This window comes from Pteropus alecto, unplaced genomic scaffold, assembly GCF_000325575.1.
Source record: "Pteropus alecto unplaced genomic scaffold, ASM32557v1 scaffold16, whole genome shotgun sequence".
NCBI lineage: Eukaryota > Metazoa > Chordata > Mammalia > Chiroptera > Pteropodidae > Pteropus > Pteropus alecto.
Genome location: NW_006438867.1, coordinates 3134908 through 3159660, shown reverse-complemented (window position 1 = coordinate 3159660; position 24753 = coordinate 3134908). Strand labels below are relative to the sequence as shown.

The 24753-nt window shown below is 40.7% G+C and overlaps 1 protein-coding gene across 3 annotated transcripts in view; it reads right to left on the bottom strand.

Annotated features, from left to right (window-relative positions):
• The window catches only part of DCLK1 (doublecortin like kinase 1), a 323350-nt gene that overhangs the window by 66978 nt on the left and 231619 nt on the right, over positions 1-24753 (bottom strand). Inside the window, exons 5-7 of one of the 3 annotated variants that reach the window (XM_025049488.1) lie at positions 19406-19500; positions 4765-4852; positions 2245-2353 (exon numbers count right to left, since the gene is read on the bottom strand). In XM_025049488.1, the coding sequence (XP_024905256.1) occupies positions 2245-2353; positions 4765-4852; positions 19406-19500 (292 nt within the window). Of the gene's footprint in view, positions 1-2244; positions 2354-4764; positions 4853-10869; positions 15671-19405; positions 19501-24753 lie in introns of those variants that run through there. The other 2 variants (XM_025049489.1, XM_015592429.1) reach the window with 2 other exon arrangements.

The window sequence follows — 24753 nt, the reverse complement described above, 5'->3', positions numbered from 1 at the left end:
CAGGGGGAGGAATACTTAACAATTTTTGAAGCAATCTGCTGTTTAGATTCTGAAGGTTTGTACAATGAGGCACAAGATGTGAACTCGTGCAAAATAAATATGATCCAAACTAAAAAGAAATAAAGTAATTCTGGATGGAGGAATGAAAAATATCTATTGTGGGAAGACCAGTATTGTTGAACTAAGATGCCATTCTGATCCATGTACGAGCCAGGACAAACAGCACATGGCCACCATGCCAGACCCAACAGATGACAAATGCTGGCAAATAACCAGATACCCCACAGTGGAAGGGTATGGCAATCTGCTAAAATTGAGAATTTCTGCTACAGTGGAAATAAAAGTTAATATTGGTCAGATTTGCAATCGATAAAAGTGTAGATGAAATATAAGATTATACACACACGCACACACACACACACACACACACACACACACACACTTCCATCCATTACCTTAGGAATGGTTTTCTTGACTTAATTTGTCTTTTCGGCACAGGGACAAATGTGTGTGACTTTGTCTCAGCTAAGCCAAATTCTGGGCGACTCCTTGTTGGAAGCAGTGGAGTCGAGTGGTCAGATGAGTGGGGTTTGGAGCTGGGTTTGGAGCTGGGTTTGGAGCTGGGCTCAAAGCTATGCTTTGCTAAGTACTTGCTGGCTGAGTGACCTTGGGCATTTAACTTCTCCAGGCTGTCTTCCTATGAAACGGAAACAGTACTGATACTATGGGATTCTCAGGATAATTAAATGAAATAAGTTAAGGGCTCTGCACATGGTTTATGCTCAGTCAACAGCAGTGGCTCCTGTTTTGGGGGCCATGAGGCCAGGAAAGTAACGGGACATCTTCTATACTTGGCAGAAACCCCAAAAGCGGGCAAACTGTTGAGGGCGAGGGAGCAAGAGGTGGAGAGGAGAAACAGTGGCCTGGCCGCGGCAGCTAAGAGACCTCCCACGCTGCCTGCTCAGGGCCTCCCTCCCAAAGAGTGGCTTCTGTCGTGTGCGCTGTCACTGTCGGGGAGGACTCGGTGCCGCTGGTGAGTTGGGGTGGAGCGAAGTTGGACATGCATCATGGAGAGCGGTGAGGATAGTGGGGGCTCCACAACCTCAGATGGGACAGCGCCTTCCAAGAGTGGCGAAGGGCTCGCAGAGCAAATCAGTGGACACCAGCAAAGGAAGGGCCCCCGCGGCGTCCGAGCCCCTGCGCAGACTCCAGCTTTACCGTGCGCTGTGCTTCTAAGTCAATGCCCCAGGCAGTAGAGCAAATGCGAAGCCTGCAGGCTGGAGCTCCCGCCCCGAGGCGTCCTCTCAGGAGGCGGTGTGCCCCAACAGCTGGAGCACTGTATTCATGGCGCTGAGGACCTAGCTGGGAACCCAGCCCCGGTGTGGGCAGAGAAGAGCAACAGGGAAGCGTGGACGCCCCAGGCCAGCGCCCAGGAGCCAGCGGGCCCTCTGCCTCTGGGAATGGGACGAGGTCCCCTGACGCTTTAGCACTCTGCTCACCCAGCTCTGAGGAGAAGCTGCTAGCTGAACACGGTCCCTTAGAGCAAGCACCTGCTCGAGAAACAAATCCCAAATCTAACACTGGGCTTGGGGTTGGTTCGAGGTGGCTTTAAAATCTGGGCTGTAGCTTCATTACTTGTCACTTCCCCATCTAGTAGCCACCAGCTACTGTCCTTTAGGCATCGAGATCCCACGGATAAACTTCACTCCAAACCCTGCCCTTTGGCTCACAAGAGTGCCCGTCTCGTTCATTATAAAACATTTTAATGCATTAAATACCATTTCTGTTGGGATCAGTATATATGCATTTTAAAGCTTTTTCAAAGTTATTATATTGAATTTTATGATTGCATATGTCAGAGATATACACTTTATACTTGAAGGTCTGACCTAAAAATGTCTCAGAATAGTGTAGAAAAAACTACTCAATGTGTGTGTGCGTGTGTGCGTGTGTGTGTGTATTTTTTAAACAAAATGAAAGGACTTACCCCAAAGATCTGGCAAAGTTTTGCTGAGTACATTAAAAAGAGAAATCAAAGTCCTTAATTTATAGATTGTCCCCAGGAATCACTACATTTTTCAAATCTGCTGTTAGACGGGCTTTTCTTTCTTTCAAATTTTTTTACATCTGGACTTGAGACATTAACTAATTCCACATGTGCCACAGACCGCAAATGAAGACACAATATCAGAAAATATCGTGCCAAAGGTTCCCTTTAAAGTCCGATGCAAACGATCTCCTCACCTCTCTACGCATTCCTTGACAACAGCAAAATTCCCGTCTCCTATTGTCCTTCCGACTTTATACCGTTCCGTTATCGTGGCTGGAATCTGGAAGCCCTCCTCCGACACTTCTGGAAGAATCGTTAGTATGTTTTTATTGGTAGAAAAGGGAACACAGATGTTGCGTAAAGGAGACAGAAGTATCATCTAATAGAGTGGGACCGATTCAGAATCCACATGTCATTTTCTGCACAGTGAGGCCAGCCCCGCCCTGACGGCACTGTATATACTCAACGGCTTTTACTACGACGGCTGATAAACTGAAAGGAAACGTGAAATGTATGGGGTCCCCTCCCAGCCACCACACAAGAGCAACTTGCTCTCCGCCGCAGTGGGCATTCTGAGTTTTGATCTTTTCATTTCGTGCCAATTTGATCTGTGGCATTGACTGAACACCCGCTGTGCTTAGAGAAATGACACTTCTAGGTATGGTTCGGGAGGAAAATGCAGTTCGTCAGGGACTCTAAGCTGGCTGACAGTGCACAAGCATGGAAAACGCCTGCCGTTTGCACACTTAGCTTTACTGCATCCTGAAATGTCGATCTCCATGCAACTGCGTAGGCGCTAAGCCCCGATCGCCACCCCTCCCCTGGATCCACGAGCAGATTTTAGACAAGTTCTTGCCAGCAACCTGCGTGGCAGATGTTGAGTTAAAATCGCAATATCTATTCTGTCTGTGAACAGAACAGTTTTGTAGTTTCAATTATGTTAGTGCCACTAACACAACACATTTTCCCCCTTAAAATGTATCTTGAAATATTTTACAAATGCCTAATAATGCTTTAAATATCTAAAGCAGTAAAAACTAAATAAGCCACATTTAGGTCACATAAATATACTGGATAACCTTTAACATCTTTGGGGTGTAAAAAGCCTTTTATAGCTGGGCTCTAAAATTTACATGCTTTAAAGTTATAAATCCTGGCTCTCCCTCAGGCAACCCGAATACAAAATGTGACGGAAGCCCAGTGTGCTTTCTAAATGTGCTCCTATTTTGACCTTTAACCATAAACTGAGACTAAACATTCTTTTTCTCAAAATAAAATTAAAACCTACGGTGGTGAATGGGCTTTCTTAGGGAGGTTTGCATTCTCATTTCATCTGTACTGTTGGGGAACAACAAATGGGAACTCAAAACCAGCAGGCGTCTGGGTTAGGCCCCTTTCTCTGGTTTTGTGATGACGCTCAGTCGGCATCACTCTGGATTCTAGGGTGGAGGGAAGTTCTGGACAGTACTGTACAGATGTTCGGCGTTCGCGGCTGCTACTTCTGGCTTTGGCATTTAGGCAGCCCCATCCCCTCTTTATAAACGACATTTTACTCTCAATACACTAGACGCTATCGCAGTGGTTTCCAGAATAAAGTGAGAGCCAAATAAATCCCCCCACCCTCACCATCTCACCCGCAAAGAAGCCAAAAGTTTTGCCTCTGCTTGGAAGACTCAGCCTGGGGGATTTTGTCTACTCCATGGCAGTTAGAGGAGATGGCTGGAGAAGTTTCAAATCCACTGCAAAGCACCCGAATTAATAAAACCTCTCTCAGAAGACACGGTTTTAAGGCTCTTTATTACGTGGATGATAAAAGTAACCATCTCTAGCTGTCGGATGGGAAGTAGAAGAAGGCATTTCCATCCTTCTCGCCAGTGGGAGACTCGCCAAGGCCCCCACCTGGAGCACATGGCTTGGGATTTTTTTTCCTACTGATAAAATATATCTGTTAGGCGTTTGGCTAAGAAAATTAAGTCATGTCGCTTAAAACAAATAAGAGGAGTTGATTCTTTAAGAGTAGTTTGATCATATAAGTTTTATACTTTTCTAAATAACTTCCCATAATTGATTTGAGCCTGATAACCACAGAAGGAAACAGGCTTGTAATACAATGTCTGTTTTACAGGAGAGACACTAAGCTGTGTTGAAACAGCTTAACCCAAACAACCCAGTGAGGTAGGGAAAAATCGGTTCTGGAATTCAGGTCATTTGACCACATCACAGAGAAATTCCGAAGTGAATTAGTTCAAGGTACAAAGAATATTTTTGCAATTGCAATCAATTAATTCCTTTTGAAAGCCATATTTTTGCATATCGAGTTCACTTAAGTTAGAATAAGTACATCTGCAGGGCTGTAACAGTCCATCGCGAGATTATACTAAAAGTGAACAGAATTTAGAGAAACGAAGGCAGTAATTACTTCCTTTTATGTCCAAAGTGGGCAATAGCTGGCTTTCTTGGGGTACTTACACCCTCAGAGGATGTGAAACCTCTCCAGAATAGGCTGACTTCCTCTTCCCAGCCATAGAGTAGATATGGCCCCTGGTGGGAGCCATGCTCAATCCTGTCCCTTTGCTATTGACTCTAGCGAGCTGCTTCAAGTTTGTCCATTCCGTCCTATTGAGAATTTACAGTTTTCTGGAGTCACTTGGCCAACCCATCCCCGCCCCCCGTCCAGGCTGAGCCCCTCCTCAGACACCGAGTCCCCAGCTCACCACCTTCTCCGGGTCCGTCATTCTCGTCCATCGAGCTGCAGACTTTGGTGGACGCGAGAGAAGTGGAGGAGCCACCATGCTGAGAGCTCTGGAAGGGGATAGAGACAGAGTACAGGTCAGAGCGCCCGAGTCTCCAGGTGCTACGCTGGCCCAGGATCCAGGAGAGACCCGCGCCCGCTACCAGAAAGGATCCTGACACGCAGAAAGGGAGCCTCCTCAACTATTCGATTAGGACCACCTCTCCCTCCCGCCCCACCAACCAACAAATTGGGTTAAATGTGTCAGGCTAATCATTGCCGATTTGGACGTTCCAGGGCTTCTTATTTCTTTTACTCAAAATTAGCATCCTTTAGCTCACTGTTTCGATTCGACAGATTTTAGGCATCTCACCTCCCTCTTCCACAGTCTACCTGCAAACGGGCCTCAAATGCAGCGCCATTCTCATCTCTTGGAATATTTTTCTATTTTTAGAAAATTTCTCTTCACTTTGTGTTTGTGAAATCGCCTTTTAAAAAGTGTTCGACCTTACTCCATTTGGAGAAAGCTTCAAGAGTGGGTTTGTCAATTCCACTTTGAGATATGTGTTATACAGTGAGTCTGGGGCAAAGGCAGGAATAAAAGCCTACGCCTGGTGATTCCTTATGCTTTTGGTGTATTTTTCACCCACGACCCACGAGAGCAAACAGGGTCACAGCTATATTAGCAAGCTCAGAGGATGCAACCACACCAAATCTTTAATATGACGATCAGCTATGGGGCAATACTTTAACAATGAACGTTTTCATCTCTGCATCTATTCTTTGAGAAAACAGCTTGCACATTCCGGTGCTATTTCTAAAGAGTGAACACAGCTTGTCCTAAAAGATCTTCCTTCTGTTTCCTGGGCTTATCCACTCGGTTGGCCCGATGGGAGCAGGAGGCGGTGAGGGGGCGGCATGGGCTCGTGGTGCTGGCTGTCTGTGCGGCACATTTTTTTGAGCATCTGTAGTTGAATTAATAATGAAGAGGTGGCGAGAAGCATAGTTGACCTATTTTCCCTCTGCTTACCTGTCTCCCTTCAACCTCCTCACCATTCCATCCAGCCTTAACTGTGCACGAAGTAGGAGGGAAGAGAATTTTTATGTAATTTCATTAGGTCCAACACTATCTTGCATAGGAGAATCAAACATTTTCAGTCTCAGCAAAGATGAATATTGTTGGGGAAACGCTACCTAAACCTTGCAGGGCCATTTGAGTCAACTGCCACAGGACGTTATCCTGAGTGAGGCTAAGATGAGCATTTGCCACTGGAAGGGTTCATCAAAACTGACAGTTGGCACGACTGGGGTAAAAGTTAAGTTCACGGCAGTGATGCACCTTCCTTATAGAACATTCTAGATGTTTCGTGGTTACTCTAGTGACCTCTGAATGCCCCCAATAGCATAGCTTCCCCACACGAGAGGGTCTCCCCTCCAGAGAGAGGGACTAATGATCGAGCCCCTTAACTTTCCAATATCGTTAAGACTCCCCCAGTAATTAGCCTGGTGACCTGAGCTATGTTTCCATCCTCTCTCGTCTTGCTTCCCTTTGTGACCGGCAGCATATCTTTGTCCTACGTCAGGCTAGAAAGAGGTTTTCAGATTGTGACCTTGAAACAGAGCTTTTCTGGGCGTGACACTCTGTAGTCAAAACCACCTCTGTTGAAGGTCTTGTAAACATATGAGCTTAGAGCTCCTAAGCCACACACTGCTGACTTTTATAGATGCCTATTTGTGAAAACCTCGTATTTATAATATCGGAATATGAAGATGAGACAGGGCAGATTTATAATGTCAATGTCCAGAGAAAATAAACATTACCATTACCACATTTGAGGGGAAGATGTGTGTTTTCCCACAACAGTGAGATCTCTTTTCCCCCGTGTCACTGCCTTTGCTGTCCACGTAATGGTGTTCCAAGCAGAAAAGCAGTAAGATAATCTCTAAAATGTAGACTTCCTCTTCTGGGCTTTCTGATCCTTGAATTTCTTCCAGCAGCGTCACAAATGGTGTTTAATAATGTAGACACATTGCGGTTTGGGGTGGCAGGTGCTGTCTTGTCATATGGTGTTTTAAATTTTAGAACACAAAGACACATTCTTTCATCAAACACCAGAATTAATAGACTAGTAGCGTGTTTCTTCGCAAAGATGTCCACAATTTATGTACTCGATTCCAAAAGCTTGTTCTTTTAATAATAATGTTCATCAGATACTCAATACAGAACTCTGAACCAAAGTATATGAAAACATCTTTTAAACAGTAATATCCTGCAAACTCGCTGGCTATTACTCACCGAACTGCCTTATGAGCTAATGAATTGCATTTTCAACAGTGTTACCCAATGTCTGATGTGCGGAATGCGTGCACACTACCAGCTATGTTTTCTCTGCCTTTTAAATAAAAACCCCTAAAAGTTTTTTGACTCTGAAAAAAAAAAAAAAAAAAAAAAAAAGGTAGAATTAACACAAATTTGCTTATGTTTAAAATTGCTTATTTTTAACTTTAGTTTTGTGTTTTTGAAAATGTACCCCAAGTCATTTCAAACTTCATGCTGACTGAGGTTTTAAGAGAAAAACTTAAATATAGTACTTTGAAAATTAAAAATTCTCATTTTATTTATTATGCTCATATAGAGTAAAATGAATGTATTAGATTTCTAATGGTGTTATTTTTTTCTTTTCTCCAAAGAAGTGAGATGGTTAACATTATACACTTTTCCAAGACAATGACCATTCATAGATTCAAAGAATTACAGGGACTTAAATATTACCTATTCCACCCTACTCTATCCAGAAGCCAAAGTTCCACTAGAAAAATTCTAGCTACGTGGTCAGATGGCCTCTGTCCAGACACCTCCTGCACTGAACATGGTACTTCCTGAAGCAGCCCCTTAATTGTTAATATGAGACAAAGAAAGCTCTTCCTTAAGTTATGTTGAAATGAGAATCCTCTACCTTTCCCATTTATTGGTCTTAGCCTCACCTCTGGAGCCACCCAGTATAGGTCTAATCCATTCCTCATATGACAGTGCTTCAGGTATTTGGTAATAGCTACTGGCCCCTTCTGTGTCTTCTCTTTATCAATTTGAATATTCCCAGAGTTTTGGTTGTCTGCCATGTGACAGGGCTCCATGACCTCTGCACCCTCCTGTGGATGCACTCCAGTTGTCAAGATATCTTATCAATATATCTTATCACTATATCAATTAATTTTGGTGCTCAAAATTAATGCAATGTTCCAGGTGTACTCTGACCAGCAGAGAGCAGAGAAGGATAAAACTTTCCTTCTTGTGCATAGAATATTAATGCACTTTAAAATCGTATTGGCTCTTCGATGGCGCCATACTGTGTTAGCCTTACAATAGGCTCGTGGTGGTGTCAGGTCTCCCTATTCTGTCTATGGGAGGCTGATGTTTCCAATCAAGTCTACGACTTCCCATTCACTCATGTTAATGTCATCTTCACTATATTCCTATCCTTCCGGCCTGTTATTTTTTGGATTCTGATTTTGTCACCTAATGGTTTTGCTCTCTTTCCCAGCTGAAATCATTCAATTATCAGCATGGCTCTGTGTGTATGCTTGTGATAAAGGGAAAATGTGTATACTCTTGTTCTTTATAATTAACCCAATGAGACTAATTGGCCTTTATTTATGACCAACAAGAGCTGAAAAGTCCATTTATATTTTTGCACGCTTATACATGAAGCCAATTTGCTTATTTGTTTTTTCTGAGCAGATAAACCATTTTGCAGTATACATGATGATAGGATTTTGTGTTTGCTTCAATCAGTTTGCTAATTCCAAGGCATCTGGGTATATAGTACAAAACATAGTTATTTTAGAATTTAATGCAATTAGCTGCTCTAAGAGATATTATGACATTTGAAATGTCATCACCTCCAAGCATATTTAATGGGAACCAGGTGGGCAGGTTGCTGGCACCTGGATGCTTTTATGGTACACCTTCATAAAAGCACTGCCCTAAGTAAGAACACATCTTAAGTGTAGCTATTTAGCTTGGGATCATATAACAGATGGAGAACATATCATACTTTTTGAAGTAAGTGAGAAAGCTGACATAACAGCTCTAACCACATTTTACCAAGGCTATGTAGTAAAAAGCACTTCATTTTAAATATAAATTGTGTAAGTTACTCTTGCCATTTGTATTAACGGTGTCACTCAGCTGGTGTTCATGCTGAATAAAGATTTTGAAAATATCCAATTGATCCAGTTGATCTAATCATGGCAGAAAAATAATCTCACCAGATAATTTTAGCTTTGCTCGATAATTGTATTATTTCCGCTTTGCGTTTTGTCTTGGTATACAGCTATTACTTTGTTAATATTAATTTGAAACTTGAAAGAAAAAGAAATCAGAAATCGACTGGATCAACTGTATAAAGGAAACATAACTAATAAATATTTAACAAATTCAAACAGTTGACTTGGTGATCCTGATCTGAGGTCTACAGAATCTCTAAAGATGACCTCATATAATCAAATAAAATCACGATCTTGGTGTAGAAAGCTCGAAACACATAGGATTTTATGTGTATATAGAAAAACCATACATTTATTTACTTTCCAAGTGGGTAGAACAAAAAGTTGAGGCTTCAACCTGCAATAACTAACAAGCCCTCATTATTTGAGACAAGTCACAAAGGGAATTCCTTTTTTCCAAATTCTTTTGTCTGAATTCTTCAGTGTTTAGCCTAAATAAAGTTTATGGTAAATACAATCATGTGTATAACTAAGAATGAATACTGTACAATGTAAAATGTTATAAAGATTTGCTCAGTGTTTTTTTAAAAACTGAAGAACTGGTTTACTTAGAGAAAGAGAAAATGAAAATGGGGATATTGGCCTTAAATCTATTTTAGTGAAGCCATGGGAGGCAAAATTTCAAAAACAAATGTATTTAATTACAATTTCGTTATATCGGCCAGTCAGTCTTCTCTGCTTCAGTCACCCAGTCTCTCTACTCACTCAGGCCAAGAGCTCTCAATTCAAAATCCGAACCATTTGTCTTGAAGAGACTGTGGTGGCGGTGGCGGGATGACAGTCTCTTATTATGAGTTACTATTCATAAAAATCACAGTTTGGAAGGAGACCAGGAAGTCATCTCGTTATCCCCTCTAAATAAAATATTCCCTCCATGGTTTCCTAGTCAAATGGGATTTCCAACCTGTGATGAAGGGGGCTCACTACTCTTCTGGGCACCTGCTATATTTTATTTTAAACTCTATCATACTAAGAAAATATCAACACCATTGGGAATTTTATAAATTTGTAAATATGCCTTCCGGTTGCAGTATTATTGCTTTGGGCACTGATTACATTTAGGTCATCATGAAAATAAGCAAACTGTAATTTTAAGGTGAAAATGAACCTGGTAAAAAATATTAGATTTAAAACCTGAATTTTGGACTTCTATAATAATTTTAACATAAAATAGTTTTTCTAACTAGGCCAGTAGAATTTTGCTTTCTCCCTTATACCACATTATGAATGAAATATATTATGGATTTTTGTTCTAAATCCAAGCTAGGTAATCAAGTATTTTATTATTATCATTATGTATTTTCTTATATATTCATTTATATATTTATGTATCCAGGGCTTTTAAAATAACTTGCATACACACACATGTATGTACATACGCATGCACATTTTCCCCCTGCAAATTACACGACCTTGGAAAATGCCTTCGAATCCAGGTGACAGCTAGTATGCTTTTTAAAAACCATGTTAATTACTTTTGACAAACAAGTTGCCAATTTATCTGACAAATTCACCTTTAAGGCAACCCAGAGAGGAGACTGTATTAATGACATTAATATAACCAATGGAAACAGAATTTTTCATCAAATAATCTTAATTTGTTGTTATTATCTAGATTATATACTTTAGATGTCATATGATGCCATTCTGCAGTATTTCAAGTATTACTCGCTGATGCTATAATTACTTTCTGAATGCCATAAATATGATTATGAAAGTAACCTTTCCCCCACATAGTCATTTTAATTTCAATGTGTCTACTTTTCACATTTTCTGAAAGAAACTCACTGAACAACATAGGTGGTTTTTCCTGTTTATTATATAGGTATGCTAAGGTGGTAAGTGTCACAAAGTTAGCTTTGAGAGGAATAACATGGTCCAGTGTGAAACACAAGGTATACAACATTCTACAAGGAAACCACGGCACAAAGTGATGGAACTTTCAAAATTGGATAGTTCAATAAAACATTTCATTATTTAGCTCTATGGAAATCTGCTGATGACCTCAATTGATGAATTTTTTAAACATATTGCTGTTTAAAATATTTTAACACCAAATGCTCTTTTTAAGAGAATACACATCCAAGCAAGTCAACTGTAAGCAGAAAGTATATAAACCATTTTATAAAAATTTTATCCAAATTTACAACATTCAAAGTGTATCTTGAAGTAAAATGTCCTTAGAAGAAATAAACTCAGTTCCTTGATGTTGATGAATATCAACTCAAAAAACAGATCACAGGAAAATTAACTTTCATAGTTCTTTGCCTATGACCTTTCAGATACCTACTAGGCTGGCTTCAAAGACGTTTTGTGGCCATATATAATACAAACACTCATGTATTACATGCATCATTTATACTATCTTGGAATTTATCCATCACCTTTACTAAAATGAACCACATTTTAAAGACGCTATATATCATATACCCTTAAAAATTATAGGTAGGGCCTCAGATTTCCTATCTTTTCCACATGCGTTACAGGCACAAAATTACAAATGTTTTTCAGCTGACAGTATAGTAAACTGCATCAGGCAATTGGTATATTGAATTAAATATATCTCTAATTTTCACGCTATATTTCTGTGGAATATCTCAATCAAATACAGTTGTCACAATCAAATAACATGCACAATTGAGATGCTAGCAAGGCTAATGCGAATATGCATAAATGGGCAAATTTTTGTACGCACATATAGTAAATTCATTCAATTAACATTTTCAAGTGTGTGTATATTTATATAGATATATACACACATATAGCAAGTATAGTAAATTTACTACTGAAAATATGTTTAGAACAGTGTTTTGAAAAAACGTACAAAATCGCCTTACAGGTTATCTGGCTTTGTTATTAAACTTTAAATCAAATATAGTTTGGATTCTATTTTATTACATTTCGACTACTCACAACTCTATAAAACAATATTTCATTTTTTAGTGAATATTGATTGACAATCACTACATGTCATCAATACTTACATATCAGAGAAACAGCAGTGATAGTTTTCATTTTAATAATTGAATATCAAGAAGTAAAACATGTGTGCTTACATTTAATAGTTGACACAATATTGGATTTATCTGAATTTCAATTATTTTGGGGTATCTGGATTCCAATTAAGAAAAATCAGTACATCTGACTATTTGGAACTGATTTACCATATGAGTTTAGCAAAACTACTTTTGAAATTAAACATGCCCCAACTAATATGCCACATGTACCAATGTACGACATGAAGGTTTTACATATAATTCCACAAGAGCCAGTAACTTATAAGACTGTGTCACAAATACCATACTTTACACATGCACAAATATATAAGCATACCCATAGACACACTCAGCCCTGCAAATTTATATACACACCTATGCATGTATAGATATATGGCCACACATGAAAAATTCAGCAGTCCAATGGCTAAAGTATATGGAATTATTTTTCAAGAACATTATTCTATATTTTCATTCATTTATATTAAGAAATGTGGCTTTCAGACTTGTTTTTTTTTGTTTCGTTTTTGTTTTTTAAATGAGCCCAATCATGTATAGATTTGCAGTGGCTACAAACCAAAATTCCCTTGCTAGATAACAGGGAACACATACAGTACATAAATGCTGGTTTGAAATATTTTTAGAAGATATTAATCTTTTTAACATTTGGATGAGCCAATATATAAACACAGGGATATGGACAGATGAGTGGACCTGACACTTCTTAAAAGCCCATGACAGTGTAGAAATATTGTGGATTTCCCCCCACTTCACTGATCTAGCAAGACAAAGAAGAAACAAATCACGTGGCTTTCAGAACCAGTCTTTCGAGTTCACACTGAACTTCACACTTGATATATTATTAGGTTTCGCATTGCTAACATGCTGAAAGCAAGGAAATATTTATTATATTTTTTCTGTAATGTCTAAGAAAAAAGGTGAATGCAAATGAAAAACTATTAAACTTTTAACTAGAGCACAGTATCTTCATAGCACATGTAAGGTTCACTATAAAGACCAAAATGCATGGCTTTTGCTGGAGTTTTCTCTCCTATTCAGTAGACCAATGTAAAACTTCAGTGCCTAGCTTTTAAAAAATAATTCTATAAGTAAGTAAATCTTAACTGCCTATATCATCAATTTGTTTCCACCAATGAACTGAAAACTTCTGGCTTTTGCTAAGAATTTTTTAAATTTCTGCTTCAGTATAATGGAATTACACTCTGCACAGAAAGAGATCTCAAAGTCTATAAATGGTGTGCTGTTTCAATCTCTGAGGGACTTCAGTTTCAAAAAATAAATGATATATATTGCCCCTGAACAGTCCTTTAATAAAAGTCATATGCTCAAAAGATTAAATGCTGTGGAATAGCATTTCCCTTGGAACTGCTTGAATGGAAAGTTGGCCATGATATGGACCGTCAATTAGTACAACTCCAGTTTCTTTTGGCCGTGTCTAAACAAAGCCATGGGCTTCATATCAATTGGTAATATCTGCCACTTATCCAGAACAAATAGCACTGATTGGACCCTTCTAGGCAGTAGTTGTCCATAAGATTGACAGTTTCGGGAAGTTAAAATTACTGGAATTTATTTTTGTTCTGGACCATCTGACCCCACCAGATTTAAGTTAACTGCTGCACTGCTTTCTTTGCATTTTTGACAGTTCAGTCAAATACATACTAATCTTTTATGGACTCAACTGTATTAAGTAATGCATTTTACAAAGACATAACTAGAACAGACACCAGCATAGGCAACTTCACAGATGTTTACTGTTTCAGCTAAAACAAAGCAGCCTTTTGATCTCAGCAGGAGTCTCTGTTCATTTCTATTGGAAACAGTTTTAAAACCTGAAATCTGGAACAGGTATTATTACTAACTGTTCTTTCAAGAGGGAATGGTTCAGTTTGCGGTTCTCCAATAAGCTGACAGAGAAGTGTCTTTCTCTCTGACAGACAGGATAATGAGGCACTAATTATTAGAAGGCTAAGTTTTCAAATGTTAGTAGATTGCCTGGACTATTTTTTTTTTCTTCTGTTGGTTGAGATATTTTATTCATTTGAAAAGTGAGATGGTAACATATGTAACTATAAACCAGATGGTAAAATTTGATAGTTGAGCAATTTATCAGTAGATAAATTGCTAACATCTAAAACAGTATATGACAACTGCATTTCTCTTTATCTTGAAGTAGACATTTTGTTTTTACATTGTTTTCAAGTAAAAATTGGAAAAAAAAAAAACTCAAGCAAAAGCCTCCAAATGGCATTATGCATTTTTAATTTATCACCTACTGAGCTATGTCAAGCCTATAAAATATCAAAACCATGCTTCACAAGTCTTAAATTGTTAGTGTTTGAACGAGTAAACTAAATGATCACTATGATATGGCTAACATACGATAGACCATACACATTAAATTAATTTAACATTCAGATTTTAAAATAATTATTTTATGTTTAAGCAAAGCTGACTACGATTTTTAAATAGAGGACTAGAAGAGAAGAATTAGTAGGTTAGTGTTAACAATGAGTTATAATCATAGACTTACTCGGTTTAACACAAAACGAGTTTTGCATATGAAAATTTCCAGAACAACAGCAAGATCCCGGATTTCTTGTAATGGAGATTTGAACATTTTAGGCCTGCTTTATACAGTCCCACTTAAAATAATTTTGCTTTTCAAAATTAATTTTTTGGAAGAAGTTTAGACACAATTTTTTTAGGTCTGTGTAAAAAAAAAAGTTTCCTAGCTTCAGGCTTTACACATTTGAAAAATTACATATATGGCTATGGGAGAAATTATATAATTTATAGTTCTTCATGTTAGTATATGGTTTAAGCTGTATTTATGCTGTTTCCAATAAAAGATAAGTTTAAAAATTAAATTTGCTTGACAACAAAAACAAGGAACGTTCCTAACGTCTAACGTTAGTCATCGTGAGACGTGTCCTTGACATGAGTGTTTTTCCTCAATTATATTAACCCACAGAATGATAAGTAGCTTAACTATCCACTGACTAAGAAGGAAAAAAAACTCTTCTACTTGAATATTTCTATTATTTTGCAATAAAAGTACCTTTAAAAAAATCAGCAATCCAAATTTTAGAAAGATTTCAACTTTAAGAAAAAATGTCTCCAAGTGCCATTTTAATCTGCTTGACCAAAAGCACCAAAAAAAGTGCATCTACATGTCTCCTTATGATTAAAATGAAAACCCCACCTACAGAAATTATAATTCTGTACTGCTGTATGATTAGCATGTTCTTATACTCAGAAGTGAGTCTGTATGTGAAATTCATCTGGAGCCAGGCCTTGCACAAAAGCCTCGACCCTCAATCAAATCAATGTAAAAGATATTTTTAAAAAATCTTCCGGATCAACATCGTGAATACAAAATGCCTGTATATTTACTTTTATAAGACTTGGGCTTCATAATATCAAAGGATGCAAAACTCTTTTGTGTGTTTCGCTGTTAGACTTTCGCTTAGGAAATGGGAAACCTTCACCCAATCACAAACCATACACATCGCTCCATTGTCTCTTTTACACAGAGTCTCCTACTGAGTCCAAATCATCCGAAGAGAGGGGGCGGTACAGGTCCTGTAAGACGAAGGGCGGGACAGGTTTGTTTACTGGGCTTTCTCGGGGAGCCCTGTGGCTCTCTTAGGAGTGGAGCGTTACTGGTGTCTAATATCATTAAACCCTTTAGAGTCACCGAATTTGGATAAGAGGAAAAATAATAAATGAGAAACCACCTAAAAAGACAAAAATGGTGCTGATTTTGCCTTATTGACTTGATCTGCTCATGAGTTTTGCCTCCCTTTGTGTGCGGTTGAGTCTTACTGCCCCCGAGGTCTGTCAGTGCCAGCTCTGCTTCTCTGGGTCTAAACAATGCTTCCTTGAACATTTCCTTCCCATTCTGGGTAGAAGAAGAACATGCTTATCTCACAAAATAATTTATTAGGAGCCCTGGCTGCCATTCAGCAAGTCAAATTCTGCTCCCAGAGCAGTAACTCAAGGTTGCATTTTTGCATTGAGCAAACCTAATAAACATTGCCGTTTCAAATTTTATGTTTGGAAGACAGAAAACATGCCAACTTGACCTAACCCCTCCCCCTTCCCAAAGGTCTTCTCTGGTTCCCCAACCACTCACCTGTCACCTCCCCTTACGTCCCCTCCACCCTTCCTGCTACGAGACCTCTCTGTTGGTAGCCAGGCAACCAGCTGAGATCTGCAGAGAGTGTCTAGAATCCTGGCTTCTTTTGTACCACCCACTCCTCACATCTGAGTGATCGGATAATCTACAAAAGTCAGCAATGTGGGAGTATAATGGGGAGCTTCGTTCAACCCACACAACATACTTCTTCCTGATATATTAAGAAATTGGACCCAAAAAAGTTCATAGATGGAAAAGGTCTGCTTCTGTGACCAGTCAAATGTTTCTAGACAGCAATTCAAATAACTGTATTATAAAAACAGCGAGGTTGATTGGTACATTGCCGCCAACACTTCCATGAAGAAAAATATCTGGCATGCAGACGCTTATTGTACATAACTATTCTAAAATACCAAAAGAGAGATAACATAAAAATGAATTTAAGAGAAGGAAGAAAAGCTGATTAAATTATCATAATTAATATGAATGAAAATATAGATTTTATTTGTGAAGAAAGCTGTCAAATGTCTCAAAATTCCTTTAAAAAGACAACGTATGTTCCTGTGTTTTAAAACGAGGTAGGAAGTATGTGTGTGTGCGTGTGCATGTGTGCATGTGAGTGCATGTTTGTGTGTGTGTGTTTGTGTGCGTGTGTGTGTATGTGTGCGTGTGTGTGTATGTGTGTGTGTGTGCGTGTGTGTGGCAGGGGAAGGGGGAGAGCCAAATAATTTTCCTGGCCATGTTGCTAGGCAACACAAAGGGAAAAATAGAAGTAGCTACTGTTTTCCAATTTGCAATAAAAAGAGTTAATTTATTCATTGAAATGTCTTCTTTTAGCACCGCCATCTTTCACTTATTTTGGTATTTCCTGCATAGGAGTATAGCCAACCATTTGAGAAGAACATTCACCAAATCTGAAACGGGATCAGTTTTTAGGGCTATTTGAGGGCCAGTTTAATCGAGAGAGGTCATTTGATGCAGTGGCCTCCACACCAAGATGAAAGCTCCTCTTGCTAAAGCAGCTGGGAACGTCCCCAGCCACCGACATGGTACACGAAGGGAGGCTGTTCATTCATGGCCTCTATTCAAAAGCTGGAAACTAAGCCATCTCTGAATTAGCCAGTGCTCTGCTCACAATGTGTCCTTAATAAATGTTTTCAGATGATGATAAACTCTTTATCTCCATAAAACAAATGGGATTGTTTTTCCCTCTCAAGTATGGTACTTACTACATTGGTAGTTTAAATGACAAAATGAAGAATCTATGAGACCCATCCCTTATAATCATTCCCCAAGTGCTGACAATGTTAATTATATAAGCCATTGGCCACACAGCTGCTAGTAGCTGGATGGAAATTTTCTGCCTTGGTTGGACAAAATAATAGCAAAGCAGGGAATTCAGAGAGCAGAAGTAAATTCTAGCCTCATTCTGCAAACAAAGGGACCATTGAGCAAAGTGCTTTATGTCCCCGAGATAGAACTCTCTGCTCTAAGAAGGAGGGCGAGAAGTTTGGATCCATGGCAGGGATGCTCAATCACTCTAGTTTAATCTCAACAACTAAGCATGAGCAAAATGCTGAATCTGAGTTTAATAAGCTCAAAGGATAAAGAGGAATTTCTATGCCAGGTGTGGTCTACAAAGTATACACTTCAAAAGAGAGGATGTGCTATGAAAAAGGGCCATTTCCGTGCTATATCTAATAGCTGTTCCAACAGATGAGGACCTCGCTCGGTAATATTTATAAGAAAAGAATCACCTTATTACCCCTTCCTCCGCTCAAGATAGGCATTTAGGAGATTAATTTGGCCAATTCTTCTTTAACTGCTTTGCGAATGACTCCTGTACTTTAAATCACCAAATGAGACCGTAAGAAGAAAATCATGGTGAAAACACTCCGATGGAACTGAAATAGTATTATTGGGTTTTCTATCTGAAAAGAGCTTCTTTTCTTTCTTTTGTTTTCCCAACTGAAGCCCAGAGAAGATAGCTGACTTATCTAAGATAACACAGCCACAGAGTGGAGCTGCTGCCAAACGCAGGCCTCACCAGACAATCTGATGAGCCAAATCTGATGCCAGGACGATAAGCGGGGAGAGACAACACAACCTGATATTTGGTGGGACGGGCTCCAAAGGAGCTGGGGACGGACGGAGTCCCTGCCCCCACTGTTAGCCGGTGGCCTGTAGACACAGCCTTGGCGGGGACATGAACAGAGGAGCTTCCATTTGATTCCAGCTGAAGTTTATGGAACTTAGGAGTCTCACTTTGAAACACGTCACAAAAGAAAGCAAATTCGAGAATACAGTCTTTGAATTCAGAAGTCTCCAAGGAGCCCTCGCTTATTAAAATATTCAGTGGGTACCGTCACAAAGCCTCCTGAGTGCACGTGTTCCTTCCCCCTCACTTGTGAGATCCGGACAGCGAAGGGCCTTCCAGGCTCTCCACTGCACATCCCCGCCGCTTCCCACGCCTTTGAGCCTTGCCTTGGCATCACCGGAAAACAGACAGTACACGCTGTGAGCAGATAAGAACAGCTCTTCCACTGTGAGGGCTGCGCTCGTCCTCACCCCTCCCTTGGTGTGGGGAAGCTCAGTGTTCAGTTACTCTTTGACTCTCCAAGCTCAGTCAACTTCTCCATTATTATACAAGAAGCTAAAAATACATGCAAGTGGTGATGGAAAACAAGGCGCTCACTGTGTGCTTCACTCACAAACACATGTCACGTGGACCCTTTTTCTGTACCATGGACCCTAAGCCGCTCTGGATGACCACTCTATGCAGACGAGCCACTCCCAGCCTGGCCCGCCCTTCCAACAATGGCACTTTCCCCTCTCCCTTCTAAAGGAAGGCTGACCATCAGTGACAGTGTCTAGTGGAGCTCGTCACAACTAGGGAAGCTGACAAACCAGTGCCAGCACAGTCTTTGATTCAAGACAAAAAGAGTTGGGTGTTTATAAGTGGAGCAGCACCTGTTTATTCTCCTGAGTTAAGGTTTAGTTTAGACACATTGACAGAGAAAGAGAAAGCCCTGAGAGACCGTGGCCACGACCCACTGCTGGTCACCGCCTGCCCTCGCCTGGTTATGACATAGAGACAAGAGAGCTATTTGCTGGCACCTGTGCCATTGTGCAGCAAGGCTCAGGCAGGTCTCAAGCCAGCAGCTTGCTCATTTCCTTACCCGTTGCTTCCGCAGGCTCCCTGGGCTGGTGGGGGAGGGGCTTGGCGACTTGCCCGAGCGCGGAGTGGAGAGCTGACTACCAGGGGTTCCATTAACTAGAAGAACAAAGAATCACAGAGAGGAAAAACGGCATGTTAATGAAGTTTCATGACCAGTCAGCTTCTTGGAGAAATAAACAATTACACAGGAACATTTGCTAAAATTCCAGATACCTTTTTTATCTGTGGTCCTGAGGAAAAGCTTCAGGGAATAACTTTCGTTGGAAATTCACTGTTTGTTAATCTGGGTGTTTAATGTGCAGCAGGTTACATTAAAAATTTTATAAACAATTACACAGGAACATTTGCTAAAATTCCAGATACCTTTTTTATCTGTGGTCCTGAGGAAAAGCTTCAGGGAATAACTTTCGTTGGAAATTCACTGTTTGTTAATCTGGTGTTTAATGTGCAGCAGGTTACATTAAAAATTTTTATAATGTACTTTTCACAACTTTCCTGATGAATTTATTAATGATGACTTTGAAGGGGGTTAAGACTCTGGGACATTTTCAATGGGATTAATCCTTGATTCTTTAGCTTAGCTTTCCAGGACCACCCGGTAGGGATAAATATGAGCACAGCTCACGGGTGATATTCCCAGTGACTCGTTAAGCTAAATCACTGTCTTTGTACAGTTAAAACTCACTTCTAGAAGTTCTTGCACCCAATTCTGCTCTGTGCATCTCCTTAGCCTAAACTCTGCAGCAGGACAAAGTAACGGGCACAGACACTCAGGAACTCCTCACCATTTGTCTTTACACTGTTGAAAAATAAAGCTGCTTTCTAATAGGTTTAAATCACTGGAATTTTTTACCCGATGATATTAAGACTTTTCTACAACATGATCACTAAACTGAATCACAGCCACCGAAACCAAGCAAGCAATGCTCTTCTCTGAGTAACATCACAAAACACTTAAAGACACGACTTTATAAAGATATGTAAGGTCACCATCATTTTACACATTTTACATCGACAGTCGGGGAAGTAGAATTAGTAGTGAGACACACACAGTCTTGAGGGCACATGATAAACATTTTCCAAAAGGGAGAGCGACAACGCATTTGACTTACCTTCTATGAATTCTAACATGGACACAGGCTTAGTGTTTGGACTAACAACGGCAAGAGGCACAATCCCTCCTCAGCACTAAGCCCAGCTCGGCGGGGATGGGAGGCAGTGGGATTAGTTAGGGATGGCTAAGGCTGCTCCCGGAGCAGGCTGAATGAGAGGCAGGATTCATCAGCAGATGCCTTTTCTGCGTAAGGCTGACGTCTTCCAAGCAGCAGTGGGAGGTGCGGGTTCTGTCTCAGGCTACATCAAAGGTGTCAATTAAGCCTCATGCCAACGCAGAGCCACTGCAACCCCCTCCCGGCTCCGCTGGCTCCCGGAAGCCGAGCCCTCTCAGTACTTTGCACTGAATCATAACGAAGTGCCTCTGGGGGCCCGAGACCCAGTGACTCATCTGAAAATCCGAAGGACAGTAACTTCCAGAGCCTGGCGACCACTGGGTACTGGGTACACCTTCACAAAATTTAGTGGCAAGGTATGATGTTTACTGCTTCTTCAGACACAATGTTTGCACAAAATCTTAGGGCCCAAGAAAGTGGGAAGCTCTTTGTTTTGTCATCTCCAAAGACCTTTTAAAAATGTCATATATAACCCACGTAGCACTCATTTGTAGTTTTGCCTTTGAAATGTATTTGGTGACTAAAAAAAAACAAACTTTTTTTTTTTCCTTTTATTGGGGAGCTCTAAGCAGGAAGCACTGAGAATGCTCTTATTTGCTTGCATCTTACAGTCCTGTCCTTACTGAGCCTGAGGCTCAGGCCTCTTTGCACAGGACTTCCCAGACGGAGGCCTCCAAGGGAAGGGCTCTGAAATAGGCAAGGATTTAAGAGCTGTGCCCAGAGGCAGAATCTACAACTGAGAACTCAGTAAGCAAGATCTCCCCAGGAGGTGGATGGAAAACAGGTTCTGTGAATGCAATAGTTTCTTTGCTCACTCCCACTCCATTTTATGTCTTTATGTCACGCCTCAAAGCTACACAGATTGGGAAGAAATAAGAAAATGGGGCATCGAACATAGTATTGACATTTTTAAACTCTGACACTCTAATCTTATCAAGATGATCAGACAAAAAGAACGGAAGAAAGTGAACTCCCAGGAAAACAGCCTCAGGAGTACCTTGCTTAAAAAAGCAAAATAAAAAAAAAAAACAACAAAAAGCTTGCACATAATAAGTACCCAATATATGTGCACCTCAGTTTATTGAAGAATTTATTTTCTACGGAGCAGTGAACGCACTTAAACTACACACACACACACACACACACACACACACACACACAATCTCATTGAACTCTAACAATAATTCTGTGGGGCAGGCAGTGTCTTTTCACAGATGAAGATGATACTCAACTTGACCAGCAAATACAAGGTAGAGCTCGAGATCGAACCTAGACAACCCAGAACCTGCCACCTTCACTGCCGCCTTCCCTACTAGCCCGCACGGAGTCAGATGACTGAACAGGTGATCGCAGGACAGTATTTTGAGAAGGGTAAGACTGGGCTTTGCCGTTGGAATCTTAACAACCTGTGGGGTCAAGGCTGGCCTACATCCTACAGAAGGAGAAACGGATAATGGAGCCGAGACCTACATATCAGCAGGCGTTCACCAGGTAAAGGAGGGTAAGGCACGATGAAGCAAAGCGTGCCGAGGTGAGGGACCACCTGTTTCATGGATGGCCGTGGAGGAGGCAGCAGGTGTGGAACACTGAAGAGACCTGAATCAGTTAGCTGGGCAGGTGAGGGAGCTGGAGAAGAAGAGCCTTGCAAAGAGGGTGGGGGATGGGCAGGCGGGGTTGCATAATGTAGGGCTTGGAAATCCATTCTCTATCCCCTGGGGCACGGGGACCTGCAACCTTTATTCAAAACCACTGGGCTCAGGGCTTCCATTTTGTGTACCACCTCTCTGGAAAAATGAAGCTTAACTGCCAGATGAGTCCTCTACAAGCAAACATTTTTGAGACACAACCTGCTTGAAAGTTGGGAACGGCGTGTATTCTTAAGGTCAGAGTTCTGTTCAAACTCTTCCTCTCGGCCATGTAAAAAGCACGAGCAACTGCTTTAAATGGCTCTTGACATCCAGAAAACGTCCCACACCTATTGTTAAATCACTGCTGGAATAAATAATTTTATTTGGTAAGTAAGTTTGACATACGTATTGAGTTCAGCTGTTTTTTATCCTGTACTACCAGAAGTCCCTGAATGACAATAAAAAGGGCTTTGTCACTTATTTAACAAAACATTGAAATTCAACTAACAAATGGCTTGACTTTACAGAGGACTTTATTAAACAATTCTGTATCTCGGATGGGAAAAATCCAACTCTATACGCTTTTTTCAAATGGCCAAGCAAGTCTCACAATCAATTATTTCAACCTGAAGTCACTAACGTCTGCATCACTAAAGTTCTCATCAGATCGCTGCCTTATATCCAGTCTTGTTTCCTGGGCCTAGGTCTGCCTGGTACGTTTCCCTTAAATCTTACATCCCTTGCTCTGCTTTCTGCCTCCTGAGCGACAAGTGCTAACCTTCAGGCTGGAGGACTCACAGATGCCGTGAGGATCAGTTACACACCTGGCCACTAAGGATCTGCGGAAAACCTCTGTGGTCCTGACTTCCACCATCCCTAGCCCGCTTTTTTCCAATCCGGCCATCACCTAGGCCTATCGAGGACACGGCAGCATGGATTGGTCTCAGCACATTATTCTCTACGAAGGACCTGGCCTCACCTTTTCCTTCATTTCAGAAAGATGATCCTACTCTATTTTACTCATTGGAGCCACGAATTCGGTCTTCTGCCATCAACCAGTCAGTAGATACGGCATACACTTACCATGGGCCTGACTCTGATACTGGTCCCTATCCTCCAAAGCTCATAATTGAATATAAAAGTTACTAAAAACATTCTATAATTTGGAAATGTTTGGCTTACTTGCACTAATTCATTGCTCCTTTTAAATGACTTTAGACTCATGTATAAGTTAATTTAGCAACCTCTTTGTGATTGTAAAGAGTTCTCTTTACAGTTTCATCTTTAAAAGTCTCAGACATCGAGTGAAAGCTAAACATTTAAATGTCGCAAACTGGCCCTGAAATTAGAGCAATTTCCAAGGAAGACCATCTAAGCCCAAAGTAAGTAACCTCTGGACATGAAAATCACCTTCCTTCTTCTTTCTGCACTTGAAGGAGCTCACTTCTTCATGATGTTACACTTGCAGGATGAGAGGAGGGGCGTGTTTGCATTGCATGCATATGGGTGTGTGAGTGTGTATTCGGGGGGTGGTGATTCAGGCACGTTGCCCGGGAGATCTGGACGTTGCCTTGGACTTTCCTTCACTCTCTGATCATGGGGGGAGGCTGTAGAGACCCCGAATCTCTTTTCTCAGCTCTCATCCATTGCTCACCACAGTATTGAGAGGAAGAAAACGAAAGAAAGAAAAACAGATGGAGTCAACCGAGGAAAGAGAAAAGAAATAACTATCTAATGGGGGCGAGACTCTTGGGAGAAGACGCTCTTTCCTATTTCTGTCTTCATAGGTGCTAGGCTCAGAGGTGGAGTGGAACCCTGATTCTCTCCATTTGTCTACATTCTCGTCTTAAACTGAGACAGTGGGCCCCATTCAAAGGAACTATACCCACTGAGAATAATGTGAAGTGAGAGGTCAAGAGAAACAGTGGGGATGGAAAAAGGAACATGGCTCTATGAATTACATTTTTTTACATAAATATTTACAAAAAGGCCCTCGAACCCCAGTAAATCTAAGCAGCTTGAACGGATCCTAGTATTTCTCAATGCACTCATTTACCTAGTAGTTACCATGAACTTGGAAGAATATGTAAAGAATTCCTGCTATCGGAAACCTTACAACCTAATAGGGTGATACCGTATGTCACCTGTACACTGGGAGCCAAATCAATTGTCACAGGACTGTAGAGGTGGGGAAGACCCTACGCAGTGAGGTGATCAGGAAACGTTCGCAGAGGCCATTGAGTCGTACCAGGAGTGTGCCCTTTTGACAGCTGAAGTGACAGAGGAAGGCTTCTAAGGAACAATGGCAGGAAGTGGAAAAGCCCAAAGAATGCCTGGTGGAGATTTAAACTGGCTGATAGGATGGAGCATGAGTCCAGGGGGAAAGTGGGAGATGTGGCTAGAAAGAAAGACTGTGGCCAAACCAAGATAGCTTTTCTTATGAGGATAAGGAGTTGAGACTTTTTCTGGCAGAAAATAAATAGTGGCAACAA